This window comes from Tachypleus tridentatus, chromosome 10, assembly GCF_004210375.1.
Source record: "Tachypleus tridentatus isolate NWPU-2018 chromosome 10, ASM421037v1, whole genome shotgun sequence".
Taxonomy (NCBI): Eukaryota; Metazoa; Arthropoda; class Merostomata; order Xiphosura; family Limulidae; genus Tachypleus; species Tachypleus tridentatus.
Window position 1 is genome coordinate 87,433,386 of NC_134834.1, and position 17,367 is coordinate 87,450,752.

The window sequence follows — 17,367 nt, forward strand, 5'->3', positions numbered from 1 at the left end:
TTAGATTCAATAGGTGGTCGTATTTATATGAAGAACCAGAGCGAAATCTTAAAAAAAATAAACAGTGATAATTTATTTTTAGAAGTTAAGCACAAAGTAACACATTGGGCTATCTGTACTCTTCCTACTAAAAGTATCGAAACTCAGATTCTAGTGTTACAAGTAGGCAGATATGTCGTTATGAAGCTCAAAAAGATAAAATTATTTAAAATTCTGGATTTGATCACAATGTAACAAACACATGTACATACTTCTTTTGAATGTATATTATTTTAAAATAAATGGTTTGTGTAATGTTTATCTATTGTTGACATTTACACCAACTAATTACAGACACCTACTCCCACTTGGGAAGCAGCAGTAAAAAGAGAAATATAAAAATTATCCATAACATCAGCTTGGTTAATGTACACGGTTTAATAAACTGTATATATTTTAGATATTCTAACAATATAAGGGTATAGATTTTTATCATAATTCTGAAAACATGTTTCATATTGCAACACAACAGAAGGAAAAAAGACGTGCCAAAAATAATGCGTAATCGTCTTCAACCAGCTATCAATATTTTATTAACCTATAGTGGATTGAGAAGCCATCAAAATCGAGTGCAAATTTATAAAAATAATATCGATTTCTGTTAATTATTTTCAAGTTAAATAAAACTATTATTAATTAAAGTTCCTTTCAAAAATAATATTTCACTGTGGTCCAGGCGTGGTTAGCATATTCAGACTGTGAATCTAAAAGTGGGATCGTGAGTGTACTTTAAGAGTGACGATCAAGCCTCACTGCGCAGTCAGAGAATCAAATTTAACCCTAGAGTTGGCGGTGAATGCTGTTGATTATCTGCTTTCCGTTTAATACAGACCCAGCATGTCCAGATTGTTTAGACACTCGACTCGTAATCTGAGGGTCGTGAGTTCGAATCCCTGTCACACCAAACATGCTCACCCTTTTAGCCGTGGGGGCGTTATATTTGACGGTTATTCCACTATTCGTTGGTAAAAGAGTAGCCTAAAAGTTGGCGGTGGGTGGTGATGACTAGCTGTCTTCCCTCTAGTCTTACACTGCAAAATTAGGGACGGCTCAGGTTTCTCCTCCTGGTTGGGGGTTGTGCAGTAGGCTAACAATCTGCTCACTTAAAAAACCAGCCTGTTAATGAATCCGCAAGCGATTGCGGCCCCATATTCCTTCATGGAATCGAGTGGCATATTAATAAACAATAAGTGACTAAATATAGTATAATATTTTTCAGCTTATAAAAATTCAAAACAAATCAAAACCCTTTAGTATGTCAATTCAGAATTAAAATTGATTATATGCAAAAATTCTGAAATAAACAAATAATCTAACTCGAAACTTATAACTCGAAAAGCAATAGAATTTTCACCATTGGTTCAACAGATTCTTGAACTATTTATGTGTCAAACTGATTGTGGGTCTACGATCTGCTCATTATAAAATCCTGATAATAGAATAACCTAGTAGTTCAGTGGTAACTTGTGCAGTTAGGACATTAAATTTTGGGTTTGATGCCTGCAGTTGGCACACCAGAAATAGCCAATTGCACAGCTCTGTGCTTAACAACAAATAGCTCAACCAACAACACTGCCTTTCAACCAACTAATTATGTAGAAAAAGAATCATTTCACACAATCTTTTGTAAATGTTTTACACTAAATATTGCAGCAGTGTAAAAATTACTCAGTATGTGGGTTTTACTGACAGTGAACATTAGAAAACAACTCGGCAATTTAAAGATTAACAGAGTGCACTCTTTACAGGCGTATTCTCTTAAAGGGCACCGTGTATTTGTGTAGCAAACGTATTTTCAATGACTGACTGTCTTTACATCCCATATATTAGAAGACTATGTTTTCTTGGTTTGTTGAATTTCTCGCAAAGCTATCTGTGCTAGCTAACTCTTTTGAAATGATACATTAGAGGAAAGACAGTTAGACAATACCATCCACTGTCAAGTCTTTGGTTATTCTTTTACCAATGAATAGTAGGATTGACTGGTACATTATCACGCCTCCACTACTAAAATGGTGAGCATATTTGTGACAGGATTCAGTCTAACCATTTGTTTATTCTTCTTTTTAATTTTGAAAAAAAACAGTAAAATTTCTTAAAAATAATTGAAATAAACTGAAAATAAACGTTTCATTCCATAGTGAATTTGATTGTTTTAGCCGTTGTGTGCAGTTATTTACCTGGATTTTAAAAGAAGTTCTATTTTAGTTAATTAACTGAACCATAGATAGCGCCACATTAAACTCGCCAACTGTAACGTGACGTATCTAGCATAACAGACATTTCACTTTTCCATATTACTATTATTTTAGGCAGCTCTCATTCTACTAAGTGGGAAGCATTCACTGGAATACAAATATTAGCCAATCGCGTTGAAGTTTTATTGCCTATGAAACACCCAATCTTGTATCATAGACCTACTATACGGGATTTCGTTAATCATTTTGGTGGTGGTCTCGTGAGAGCTACGACATTGTTGTCATGGTGACGCTCGAACTGTCAGTTTTTCTGCTCTTCACATTTTGAACAGAGCCATTGTGGCGCCAGTGCCTCCAAAGTGCTGTTGGTGTGAAAACCATCGTGAAATCTTCTCTATGGGAGCCGCCCTAGTATCTTCAATCCTTAGTTGTTTGACGGGAAAAAACTACGTGTTTCAGTCTCACCATGAGTGCTTCGGCAGAGGAGGATTCGGAGGTAGGCTTATGTTTCTAGATTGATACTTTGTAACCATGCTCGCGATTCACATCACTCGGGGTAACCACAATTCACCGCCGTAAAGGCGACTTCACTGTACAAACAGTTAATGACCTTCACGATAGTTTTCCCGGAGTTGTACTTCAAATTTACAAAAGTGAACATAACATTCTTTCTTCGATTGGAGTTAGTTATTGGACAAACAAAATATCTTCAGTAGTTAAATAAAAGAAAACCAACTAACGTTAACATTAAGAAACTTGTATTACGGCTTAAAACTGCTGCTTCTCTATTTAATTCTAGTAAAAACTAGTTTTTAAGCACATTCCTTGAGCAAACTTACTTTGAAACAACTACTGGAAGATTATTGAACGGTTTTTTAAAATAAAAATATAAAAGTGACAGTTTATGGACCACATCTCTTTTCAAGTGTAGAACGTGAATGTTTATTAGAATGAACCCCTTTTTGAGTTATTTAATATCACCAATATAATACTTGCTTCTTATTGGCGGATTTTATTGTTGTATACATATACCAATTCTTACTAGTATTCACCAGTTGATTTAGCGTAATTTCGAAATTACCAGTTGCTTGTATTTAAATATGTTCGAAAACGCCAATGAAATTTTTTGTTTTATATTTGGTTTGTCTGTTGACAAGTAGTCGCTATGTCTTTCAGTTCTATATATGCTTTTTTACTTTGGAGCGGAAATGTTTGTGTATATTTCTTTACTTAAACAAGTGAAAGCAGAGAAAAGATGCATTTTAAAGAGCGGTTTTAGATCCGAATAACGAATCGTCAAACCTGAGCTTGCATATAATCAGCATCTTAGAATTTTCCTGTCGAGGTTTAAACTACGGCATCCGATCAATAGCAGAACACTAGGTGCAGCGGGTGCTGGCCAGGTCGATACCATATTATTCTTTCCCGTCTTTTCACCTGTGAAACCACGTACCAGGCAGCACGGTTAACTAAGTTCTCTTGCGTAATTTATTTTCCTTTGTTTGGTTATTGAAAGACAAAAATGTGCAGTGATTGAGATTGTAGGTCAAAATTCTTATTATTTATAGATTAAAAAAATCAGGCGGTCAAGTCTGGACACGGAAAACTCATAAAGGTCGTTTAAGAACTAGGATGGTTGAATATTTTATTACTTAAAGGACATCTTCCAACAAGTAACAGTATTGCTTAAAGGACATCTTCCAACAAGTAACAGTATTGCTTAAAGGACATCTTCCAACAAGTAACAGTATTGCTTAAAGGACATCTTCCAACAAGTAACAGTATTGCTTAAAGGACATCTTCCAACAAGTAACAGTATTGCTTAAAGGACATCTTCCAACAAGTACAGTATTGCTTAAAGGACATCTTCCAACAAGTAACAGTATTGCTTAAAGGACATCTTCCAACAAGTAACAGTATTGCTTAAAGGACATCTTCCAACAAGTAACAGTATTGCTTAAAGGACATCTTCCAACAAGTAACAGTATTGCTTAAAGGACATCTTCCAACAAGTAACAGTATTGCTTAAAGGACATCTTCCAACAAGTAACAGTATTGCTTAAAGGACATCTTCCAACAAGTAACAGTATTGCTTAAAGGACATCTTCCAACAAGTAACAGTATTGCTTAAAGGACATCTTCCAACAAGTAACAGTATTGCTTAAAGGACATCTTCCAACAAGTAACAGTATTGCTTAAAGGACATCTTCCAACAAGTAACAGTATTGCTTAAAGGACATCTTCCAACAAGTAACAGTATTGCTTAAAGGACATCTTCCAACAAGTTAAAGGACATCTTCCAACAAGTAACAGTATTGCTTAAAGGACATCTTCCAACAAGTAACAGTATTGCTTAAAGGACATCTTCCAACAAGTAACAGTATTGCTTAAAGGACATCTTCCAACAAGTAACAGTATTGCTTAAAGGACATCTTCCAACAAGTAACAGTATTGCTTAAAGGACATCTTCCAACAAGTAACAGTATTACTTAAAGGACATCTTCCAACAAGTAACAGTATTGCTTAAAGGACATCTTCCAACAAGTAACAGTATTGCTTAAAGGACATCTTCCAACAAGTAACAGTATTGCTTAAAGGACATCTTCCAACAAGTAACAGTATTGCTTAAAGGACATCTTCCAACAAGTAACAGTATTGCTTAAAGGACATCTTCCAACAAGTAACAGTATTGCTTAAAGGACATCTTCCAACAAGTAACAGTATTGCTTAAAGGACATCTTCCAACAAGTAACAGTATTGCTTAAAGGACATCTTCCAACAAGTAACAGTATTACTTAAAGGACATCTTCCAACAAGTAACAGTATTGCTTAAAGGACATCTTCCAACAAGTAACAGTATTGCTTAAAGGACATCTTCCAACAAGTAACAGTATTGCTTAAAGGACATCTTCCAACAAGTAACAGTATTGCTTAAAGGACATCTTCAACAAGTAACAGTATTACTTAAAGGACATCTTCCAACAAGTAACAGTATTACTTAAAGGACATCATCCAACAAGTAACAGTATTGCTTAAAGGATATCTTCCAACAAGTAACAGTATTACTTAAAGGACATCTTCCAACAAGTAACAGTATTGCTTAAAGGACATCTTCCAACAAGTAACAGTATTGCTTAAAGGACATCTTCCAACAAGTAACAGTATTGCTTAAAGGACATCTTCCAACAAGTAACAGTATTACTTAAAGGACATCTTCCAACAAGTCACAGTATTACTTAAAGGACATCTTCCAACAAGTAACAGTATTGCTTAAAGGACATCTTCCAACAAGTAACAGTATTACTTAAAGGACATCTTCCAACAAGTAACAGTATTGCTTAAAGGACATCTTCCAACAAGTAACAGTATTGCTTAAAGGACATCTTCCAACAAGTAACAGTATTGCTTAAAGGACATCTTCAACAAGTAACAGTATTGCTTAAAGGACATCTTCAACAAGTAACAGTATTACTTAAAGGACATCTTCCAACAAGTAACAGTATTACTTAAAGGACATCATCCAACAAGTAACAGTATTGCTTAAAGGATATCTTCCAACAAGTAACAGTATTACTTAAAGGACATCTTCCAACAAGTAACAGTATTGCTTAAAGGACATCTTCCAACAAGTAACAGTATTGCTTAAAGGACATCTTCCAACAAGTAACAGTATTGCTTAAAGGACATCTTCCAACAAGTAACAGTATTACTTAAAGGACATCTTCCAACAAGTCACAGTATTACTTAAAGGACATCTTCCAACAAGTAACAGTATTGCTTAAAGGACATCTTCCAACAAGTAGCAGTATTGCTTAAAGGACATCTTCCAACAAGTAACAGTAGTGTAATTTAAATATCGAAAATGTATGAATTCCAGTAGATCTGCGTTAAAGATTAACAGTTTGTTGTCCTTGAACACGCAGACTGCAAAGTAAGAGGCCTACTAACATTTCTATCCGCAAGTAAAATTCCAAAACAAAAGGGACACTTCTATTTGGAAAATCGATGTGTGTAAGTCGAAAGACACGGCAAATCAATTCTGGGAAAATACGAAACGTAAATCAATTTCAATGTCATCAAAATATTTTAAGGTACTGCGAGCGCACACAAAAAAGGAATTTTAGAGTCCAGCAAGACAGTTGAAAAAAGGTCATAAAATGAAGGTTTTCTAAAGTTCCTACAAAATGTCTGGTAATAACCTAATCTTGAGGTATCTTTCGTTTCCGAAGCAATTTATTTTACAGCTCCAGATTTTTAATAGAGCAGTTTACATGGCTACGTTGGAGGATGTCGGACAAATAAGTTAAAAGTTAATTCTGTGCAATAGATTGTTTGTTTGTTTGTTTTAATTTCGCGCAAAGCTACACGAGGGCTCTCTGCGCTAGCTGTACGTAGTTTAGCAGTGGAAGACTAGAAAGAAGGCAGCTGGTCATCACCACCCATCGCCAACACTTGGGCTACTCTTTTACCAACAAATAGTGGGATTGATCGTACATTATAACGCCCCCACGGCTGAAAGGGCGAGCATGTTTGGTGTGTTGTGCAATAGAACTCCCAAAAACTTGTTCTTTATACTACGAAAAAAAAACATATTTTATCATGATGTATATATCAAAATTGTATTTACAAAACTATGAAAGCAAACACCTCTAATAGTATACCATTATCTCTTGAAAAAAGTGCGGAGAAACAGGAATTTCTAAGTAGTTGTTATTTCAAATGCTAATAATACTCTGTGAGTGTGATGGGCGTTGCTTTTTTAGCTAAGTGTGTCGTTCATTTATTTATGTGTATAAGTAAATAGATGCATGTGCATATGTGTAGATAGGTAAGAAAATACATAGATGAATAGGCAGACAATAAGTAGGAAACAACTGATGAGAGAGAAATGTAAATATCTTTCAGTGTCGTAAATTAATGCAGGGTAGAAGTTGTAATTGTTACTTGGGAAATTCGTAATCAAGGATTCTCATAAAACTTTACGATTTTCGCGTTTTCGTTTTGATGGGGTTTGCTTTATTTAAAAGTTTATGATGATAGGAATAAGGAAACAGAACTGGTCATTATACTACTGATAACATAATTTTGAGACGACATAACTGATTTTTGTTTTATGATTAACATGTTCGGAAAAATATCATGCACTGAAGAAACATAAAAATGATTATGGGCGTCTTATGTGTGAAAATATGAATTACTTATATTTATTGACTTTTGTTTATTTGATAAGTACAAGTTTGTACATTGGTTTATGCACATTGTACCCATCCATAGGATTGAGCCCTTAATTTTAAAGATATAAGTTACCAAACCCCTGTCAGATATGTTTCTTAGATTATCTCTATTTGACATAGTACTAACACCCCTAATTCATTTTGTTTGAGTCACCTTGAAGCTCACGTGTGTTAACCACGAGCGAACTTTAAATGGACTAATAATTAAAGCTAAATTTTGATAAAATAAATGTGATTTTTGAAAGTTTAAACCTCTTACATTTAAAAGTGATACTGTATTATATATGAAGTGTGTTCAAAATGAATTTAGAATATACCAACAAAGTAAGCGGCCTCTGTCCACAGCGAGTATCGAACACTGGTTTCGAGCATTATAAGTCTTCGTAATTTCCGCTAAATCACTAAGTTAATAAAACATGTTAAAATGTTAGATAACTATTTGTTTATTACCATATTAAGTTAGTAATTTAAATATATTCACTTAGAAATCTTCATTTGTTGAAATTAATATTACAGTTTTCTTATTTACGAGCTCTAGGGGCCCAGCTGAAAGATTCCTGACATACAATATTAAAATCCGGGTTTCTATTCGCTGCGGTGGACAGAGCATATACAACAGATTTTGTATTATCATACAGCGTATACTTCATAGTTTTATTTCTATGTTTATATGTTGTCACCCTTGTTGATATATTGTTAGCTATGTGCGTGTATCTTAGGGGAGAAGCAAGTTTTAGAACATCGTAATGAAACTCAGGGGTCTCTTCTATTTATCAACGGACACGTGCTATACATAAGTTCTGATAATTTGCTCTTCTGCTCCATTTAATTCTACATTTCTTCAATTTTTAATAATTGTTTCTGAGATCCTGACAGGTGGCGACTACAATATGAAGGAACACTTGGAATATTTACACACGAGAGGCAATGCAAAGTATATGAATACAACCCACGTTTTGATTACTATCTTTGTGTACAAGACGATAGCAACACTAAGGTTCCAAAATAAGGTTTTTCACTTCGCTACTTTCGAATTAGAAAATCAGAACGCTTAGAAATATTACATTTGGCTAACGGTTTTTTATAAATTTCACATAAGCAGATACTGGGTGAACTCTGATTATAGAACCTATAAAATGACATAAAAAGTTAGCGTGCCTTATTTCATTACAATAAAGCGAAGACTTATTTTCAAAAAGAGTCATAAGTTTAAAGTTTGATATACTCGTAAATGTTTTGGAATTGTATTCAAAAACTATTCTATTGAATAAAACACTGATTTCACGGATCTTTCAGATTTATCTTAAATTTACTTTCTGAACCGTTTTAAATAGAGACGATACGTAACTGACCTAACTGATTGAAGTATATGTATCCTCCTTTAAAGTTTTTGGGAGTGTGCTAGAAAAAATAATTCCTGAAATGGAAAAGGATTTTTTTTTTTTAATTTCGCATAAAACTACACAAGGGCTATCTGCGCTAGCCGTCCCTAATTTAGTAGTGTAAGACTAGAGGGAAGGTATCTAGTCATCACCACTCACCGCCAGCTTTTGTGCTACTCTTATACCAATGAATAGTGGGATTGACAGTCACATAATAACGCCCCCACGGCTGAAATGGCAAGCATATTTGGTGCGACGGGGATTCGAACCCTCGACCCTCAGATTACGAGTCGAACACCTAAGCCCACCTGGGCTTACCGGGCCTTAACTAAATAGGAAGTATAAAACGAGTGATTATTAATCTAAAACGTGATTTTCATACTGTTATCTTCTTGTCAGTTTTCTAGTTGGATGTCAATACTAATAGAGTTACGATTTTTTATTCTGGTCTATCAGTGGCTCAGCGGCATATCTGCGAACTTACAACGCTGGAAACCGATTACTGATATCCGTAGTGGGCAGAGCACAGATAGCCCCACAGAAAACTATCAATAAACGTTAGAAGAGAAAGACAAAACTTTATCACTCACAATAACTAAGCACAATCTTCAAACTGAAAGAGCAGCTATTTCTTCTGTGATAAATTTTAAAATATTACCTGGAAATGTAGAATGTTCTCAGCTCTACAAGGTAATTTATAATTGGTAGACGAGAATGAAGTTTATTTTTCATTATGTATAGTTACTAGTTAGTCAAAGTCAGAAATGATTTTATAGTTAAACAACATAACAGTTAATAACCAATGTTGGTTTTTCTTTAAGAGTACAATAAAAAACCAGTGGTCAGTGTACGTTTTCCTAATATTTCCAAGCAAGCAATAAGTATCATTTTATAGATTGTCGCGAACAATAGATATCCTTTTATTAATTATTGTAAGATACCAAAGCAATATACTTAGAGGCCATTATTGAGTTTTATGAAAGATACAAAGAAAATAATAAATAACTAGTACCTTTTTCGAAAATATCATAACAACAATAAAAACCTACTATTATTATTTTTTACGAGGTCAAATAAAGAAATGTATTTTTTGGTGATTATCTTAAGATACTAAGACAATAATCTGAAGCTAGTTTACTGTTGTTTTGATCATGCCAAAGTATATTTTTTAAAATTGTATCTTAGAGTTTGGTCTAACTACCATAAGCCTGTTCTGAATTTTATTAGCATTTTAAAACAAGGTTCGGTATATAGCTCTAAGTTATCAGTGAAAAGCTAGTTTAGAGTTTACTTGCAGAGTAAGCATTAAGTATCCAGTTCAGAATTTTCTTAGGACGTTACGATGGCACTCAGTAGTCATTTTTGTCAGTAATAATTCCTGTATATCATTATGATGCCAAGTTAACACTCACTAACATGTTTTTGTTTGCAAACAACCCTTATCAAGTTCTCAATTTCACTAGTATCCCAAAATAAGAACCAGTACTACAATAGCAGTAAGTAATCAAAACTGCATTTTCTTAGCAAGCAAGATAACAATCAATAATCAATTCTGTTTTTTTTTTTCATGACAAGTAAAAACAGCAGTAAATGATATATATTTTTTCTACATTCCAAGCTAGCAGTAAGATGTGTAGGATTTCTAAAAATATTCAGGTGATAATTCTGGGAGTTCTTTTAAACACTAGACAGCAAATGATAAGTCAAACGTGTATTTTTTTTCAAGGCATTCTGGAGACTGTTCTGGATTTTCTTAAGACACAGTAACACCTTTTCTTGAGTTGTTAAGATGTTAATATTTATATTTACAATAGGTAGTGAGTTCTATGTTGTTGTTGTTTTTTTGCGATAACAAGACAATATAGGGAAAAAGGGATCTTCACCAGGGTGAGAGAGAGGTTAATGAACGTTAGGTGCGAAACATGTCTCCTGTGATGCCACGGCTCGTATCTGTGTGACACGTCACTACATTACTACCTACAGACCTTTCATATAATGTAAAATTAACTCTCCGTATACTTACTGTTAAAATAGTTAACTTATTTTAGAGTTTATTAATTTCAAGCTAATACATGGACAGTTACACCAGTCGCAGACATAAACAGTAAATATAGTTTCCAATTTAATTGTTTACAACAAGACTGTACATCGGTTCTGATTGCTTTCATTTATGCTAGCTCTAGCCTTACACATTAAAACAAGAAGTCAGGCGTGAAGGATATTAAAATTACACTCGCTGGTAATTATTACTTCCTTTAATTTTCTGTCCTGGTGATTCTAAGATATTTGTCATTACTCAACGCTCTATTTACGTCGACGTATTTATAATCTATTTGTGTCTCATTTATTTAGAAAACTAAATGACAAAGTCTCTCTTTCTCTTTTCGGCACTCATTTCCAAGTTTTTTTTTAATGAATTTGTTTGTTTGTTTTGGAATTTCGCACAAAGCTACTCGAGGGCTATCTGTGCTAGCCGTCCCTAATTTAGCAGTGTAAGACTAGAGGGAAAGCAGCTAGTCATCACCACCCACCGCTAACTCTTGGGCTACTCTTTTACCAACGAATAGTGGGATTGACCGTGACTATATAACGCCCTCACGGCTGGGAGGGCGAGCATGTTTGGCGCGACTCGGGCGCGAACCCGCGACCCTCAGATTACGAAGCGCACGCCTTAACGCGCTAGGCCATGCTGGGCCCTTTTTTTTTTTTTTAATGAAACAGCGTCATTATCAACTGTACTGAATCAAGACTACACTACAATTAGAGATAAATACTTCATTAAGAATAATATATAAATAAATAAAGTAGATATTTTGATAGTATACGTTTTTAGTAAAATTATTGGAATTCTACATCGCAGTTTCACAAGATGATTCCAAACGTTGTAAATGTCCGTTTTGCATATCGCTTAGTATAATTAATTTATAGCCTTGGAAAAAGAAGCAGAAATATATATATGTTTTTCATACAAAAGAAGCGAACATTTCTCCACGCCAAATGGAAACATCACAGTTGTTTTATTGTTTAGTGACAGGAAGGCTAGCCAACTGTCATTTGTCGGGATTATAACTGCTATCAAACCATTCTCGCTGAATCGTGTTTGCTTGAATGTGCTGAAATGGATTTCTTTTTCGTGAAAAAACAAAATAAGCCATTATTGATCTGAAGTGAAGCTTCTGTTGGAGGTATCTTTAGTTGGAGGTAATTTTTCCTTAGTCTCTTCTTGTATTCATCCTATTGTTAGGGCTGTAGCTTTCTTTGTCGATGAGTGATACGATGTATCAGGGAGGTTTCGATTTCATTGTCAGGATTACATTGGATTGAGTTTTTATCTTTGTGTGTAACGTTTTCTGAGTAACTACAGCCCGAAATGCTTTAAATTTGTTCTAATTACTTTAACAACTTAGTACCAAGTGTTTGAATTTATAGGAAAGTATTTAAGTGAATAGATATTTGGAAGAGTGGACCTATTTATGATGTGATAAAATATCGTAATTGCTTTGACAAAACTTTAAGAAAAATGTGAATGCTTTGTTATTTATTTTACAAGCGATAGTATATTAAAAGGAGTGAGTTAGGAAAATGACATGCTCCAGAGATTAAAACCACGTCTCACGAAGTGACGAGTTTTTTTTTCAATTTAAAAATACTTTTCATTTCCTTCCTTTTCACAGAAAAAAATCTTTAATTTGCATTTCAATAGAAGAAAGTGCAAATATCAATAACATTTAACAAAACAAACTTTTGAAAGACAAAGGATGTAGAATTTACCAACACTTTTAAAGTTTGTTTGTTTTTTAATTTCGCCCAAAGCTACACAAGGGCTATTTGTGCTAGCCGTCCCTAATTTAGCAGTGTAAGACAAGAGGGAAGGTAGTTACTCATTACCACCCACCGCCAACTCTTGGGGTAATCTTTTATCAACGAAGAATGGGATTGACCGTCACATTATAACGCCCCCACGGCTGAAAGGGCGAGCATGTTTGGTGCGACGGGAATTCGAACCCGCGTCTCTCAGATTACGAGTCGAATGCTCTAACCACCTGGTCATGCCGGGCCTAAAGTCAGACGTAATGCCTTTAAGTGACTTATGAATATCTATAGCATTACAAACAGAAAAAAAAAACAACTAGTCCGAAAAATAAGTTTTTCCCACTAACGTATTCGTTTAATAGGATGGCTGGAAGCTCATCCCAAACAATTAAGTTCCTGAAACGAACATCACGTCACTGTGTGGCATATAAACAAAATGGTAAAATATGTTAGATGGATTGTTAGAAATAAACAGTAATCTGTAGACCACATATAACGTGTTTGTTGTAGACTTGTTGCTAAGATTATTTAGGTTCTAAAGCACCTGAAGGACTGTTTAACTTTTAAATTGCTGTCTTGATTTTATTTATATGTACATTAACGGTGATGTCCGTATGTTACATCATGATGGATTGTTTTATATATTTATCTGTTGCAACGTTCAGTGTAAATGATTGGTCCAAAACTTTGGGTGACGTCACTCATTTTCTAAGTAAAATACATAAGAAATACCAATAGTAATTAATAAGATTAATTGCAATATTAACGTTATCCTAATGCACCTTTGTATGTGTGCATGTATAGGTAGATTTTAACCAACAAAGGCCTAATGGCTTGGACAAAATTCGAATATGCATTTTTGTAGCATGACATTTACAGAAGATCTTGAAAAGTCTTTTCTTCAGTTTTAATTGTTTAGTTATATTCCTATAATCTCTCAGTATTGTTAAAATTGAGATTAATTATCTATATATCCAAAAATGTTACAAAAATACACAGGCTTTCATAGGGTGTCCTAACTTTTTCACATGACTGTATATGTATTACCTTCTTAGGTACCAGCTAAAAGATAAACTTATAAAACCAATATTTACTTCAATTAATGGTTTGTTGATTTCACTCGTTTCAATTTCTGGTAAGCTATCGAGATCTACCAGCACTCACAATTCAGCAGCAAGTTTAAAAGAAATATTTCTGATACAAATCACAGTGTTTCTGATACAAATAATAGTGTTTAGTCCAAAACGAAGAGATGACTTTGTTTTTTCACATTAGAGAGCATTTGTTCCACGATTTTCTACATGTCTGCCCGACATGAACCATAAATAAAAGTAAAATATCCAAACACACACACATATATATAAAAGAGAACTTTCCTCCATTATTGACTACATATCCATAAATTCTTCAGTTCATAAAAGTGTTCTATCCAATCACTTTACGATGAATGTGTTTGTGTGTGTGTATATATATATATGTATAAAGTATGAGATATAACCAGTAAAATTGGTTTCTCGTGTTTATCATTCCTAAAATAAAATGAAGAGAAAGGTAGAAATCAACGTTTTCCCTCTAGCGTTTAATGGTGGGAATATACGCTTTGTGTTTATTACTTACTATACCCAGCTTGTAACACGAAGAACGATTTCACACCAAGCATCAAATCGATCATGTCAAGGAAACCCTCTTGGTGACAAAACGCTCAGATCTTAGCGTTTCGTGCTGCGCTTTTGAAATCTTTCCGCAAATTTGTTGACTGAAGATTTAAAATTATAAAAACGTTCTTGAATTAATCGTTTTCCGCTCTTCCCCATATCCTTGAGTTCATTTGTAACAACGCGAAACAATACTTCTTTTACTGTTGTTTTTAATCAAAGTATTCTTAGAGCTCGGACTGCAAATGAAATAAACAATTAAAACTAGTAAATCAAAGTCAGACTTTCTAAATGGGAAACGAATTTATTTACTTTTGTTTGTGATAAGTTAATATTTTAAGGTCAGATATCTAACAAACTTAACATTTTCACGCAAATTTTGGTTCGTTGTAAAATCGATACATATCTAAGAGAAACGTTATTCGAAAACGCTACAATTTTTGTTGATAAATTAATCACCTTAATGTACTTCCCAATATGTTTCGTCTCTCGCTGGTACAGCGGTAAGTCTACAGATTTACAACGCTAAAATCAGGAGCTCAATTCCCCTCCTCTGGATTCAACAGATAGCCCAATGTGGCTGTAATATAAAAAAACACACAAACACCCCATCTATCCCAAATTTTGGACTGTCAATCGGGTTAAAAAAATTCGTTAAAATTATTCTATGCATTTCAAGGTAATATTTTCCTTCACATTTTGTTTCGTAACTTCTCGACCCGGCATGGCCAAGTGGATAAGGCACTAGAGGGACGCGGGTTCGTATCCCCATCGCATCAAACATGCTCGTACTTCAGCCGTGGGGTGTTATAATCGATGGTCAATCCCCCTATGCGTTGCTAAAAGAGTAGCCCAAGAGTTGGTGGTGGGTAGTGATGACTAACTGCCTTCCCTCTAGTCTTACAGTGCTAAATTATGGACGGCTGGTGCGGATAGCGCTCGAGTAGCTTTACGCGAAATTCAAAACAAACAAACCAATTAAGAGTTTAAACTGTGAAAACTCAGAAATTAAAACTTTATTAAATGAACCTTTCGACAGTGAAGGAAACATAAATGTAACAGTCAATACAGCTCACAGTAGTTTGTAATTGTTTTCAGCAGGAACGATCACCTGAAGTGAGAAGACTATTATCTGTACTTCTTAAAGACAACTTATTTTGTAAAATAATGAATTTATTAAAATATGTAGAAATTTAAAACTTCTCTTAATTTACAAATGAAAACAATTTTGAAATATCTTTCTTCATTTAAACAAATTGATTTCGTAGACGGCTCACGTTTAATTTCATAGTTTTTAATGTCACATCACATCACATCTTGTTCGTAACAAGAAGGCTAAAAAAGTACCTTTCACTGAGCAGTTTTGCTGTCAGTTTTAAGAGGACATCAATTCTTGTAACTGTGGTATCATTCCGTAGCTGGCGCTGTAACAGAGAACAATAAAAGAAACTATGAAGATTTATTGTCCTCTCATGATAAAAATAGAAAAGAATTTCCACTTTTCTTACTATAGTTTATTTCTTCAGCAACAACATGTGCTCAAGTTCAAATACTATCATATTTCAGGAAACCAAAACAAAACGGAATGTTCTAATGGCTTATGATATCCAAGCTGCCCCAATATTATGAATATTTGGTCTGTGCAAACTTTCCAACGAAATGTAAAACATTATCTGCACATTTGGAATTGTATATTCCAGTCAGTACTGAGACATAAAGGACTATAAACCGGTACAAACATAGCGTTTCAGAAGTTTTCTACTGTTGTATTTTATAGAAGAACCACTGCACTTCATGAGTGTCGTCACAGCTACGAATCCAAAATGTTGACTCTAGCGGCGAACAGTAGAAATACATGTTGTGGAGGGATGAATCTACCGTTCACTTCAATGGACAAGTCTAGATTTTACAGTAATCTGAAAGATATCATAGATACGAATGTGATATAAACTTTAAAATCAGTGTGTGTGAGAGTGAAAAGAAAGGGGGGGGACTAGTTTCATGGTAGGAATATCAGTTTATTCGTTTGTCCACACCAGTACTAGCAAAAGAAATCATTAATGCTTCACCATAGTGCAACATTGTACAAAATTGTACTGACCAGACGGTTATCTATTTTGAACGTGTAATAGCATATAATATCCAGAATAAGTTTGAGACGTATAATGTTTAGAATTTGCTTCGTTCAGACCCCAGCCTAGCTCTTATGCCAACCGAACCGTCACGATTTGGTTATATACGAATAAAAATAGTGGCATGTATCCATAATATTCATATCACTGAATTCATAACTTTGTTTCAACGAAAATTTCTTTCAAACATGTCTCGTATTATCTATTTAACTTGTACTGATTGTAGCCATTTTCGTCTATTAAACGTATTTATGTATATGAAAAATTTCTTCCTAGTATTTCCGTTAACTGTTTTTTTAAACGAGTATTTTCTAACCTTTGGTTAGTTAAAATAAAATAAAGTCCATTCTCCCAAACTGGAGGGCAGTCTTTCTGAGCTCCTAACATATCCACAAGTCAGCACTAATTGTTGGCGTATTTGTTGACTCACCAGTTAATTATTTCTTAAGGTCTACTATTTTTTTGTTCGTATAAATCACTATAAATGCGTTAAATGCCTCAGGAAAACGTCACTGATTCAAAAGATCTGACAGGAAGTACGTAATATTAAAAGAGATTTGAACCACTCTTATGTGTTTGTGTTTTTTTATAGCAAAATCACACCAGACTATCTGCTGTGTCCATCGAGAGGAATCGAACCCCTGGTTTTAGCGTTGTAAATTCGTAGTCTTATCGCTATCCCCGTGGTGGACATTATAGACTAACAAAACAATATGAAAAGCAGCAAATAGTTAGTTACTGTGATCAGAAGTCGGGTTTTGAATTCTATGACCATACTTTTACAAACAGTAATTATAATTTAGAATAATAAAATGAATACAAATTAACACATTGTGTTATACAGAAAGTGTTTAAGTATTCGCATTTTAATCTTTTACATTGTCATTGTCTAAGAAGGTTCGATCTCTGTCAAT

At 34.2% G+C, this 17,367-nt stretch overlaps 1 protein-coding gene across 1 annotated transcript in view; it reads left to right on the top strand.

The window, feature by feature from the left end:
• Positions 1 to 2,362: 2,362 nt before the first annotated feature.
• LOC143229812 (transmembrane protein 151B-like) overlaps positions 2,363 to 17,367 on the top strand; it is a 49,888-nt gene continuing 34,883 nt past the window's right edge. The window contains exon 1 of the mRNA XM_076462609.1: positions 2,363 to 2,733. Within this exon, the coding sequence (XP_076318724.1) occupies positions 2,704 to 2,733 (30 nt within the window). The 5' untranslated portion in view covers positions 2,363 to 2,703. The remainder of the gene's footprint in view (positions 2,734 to 17,367) is intronic.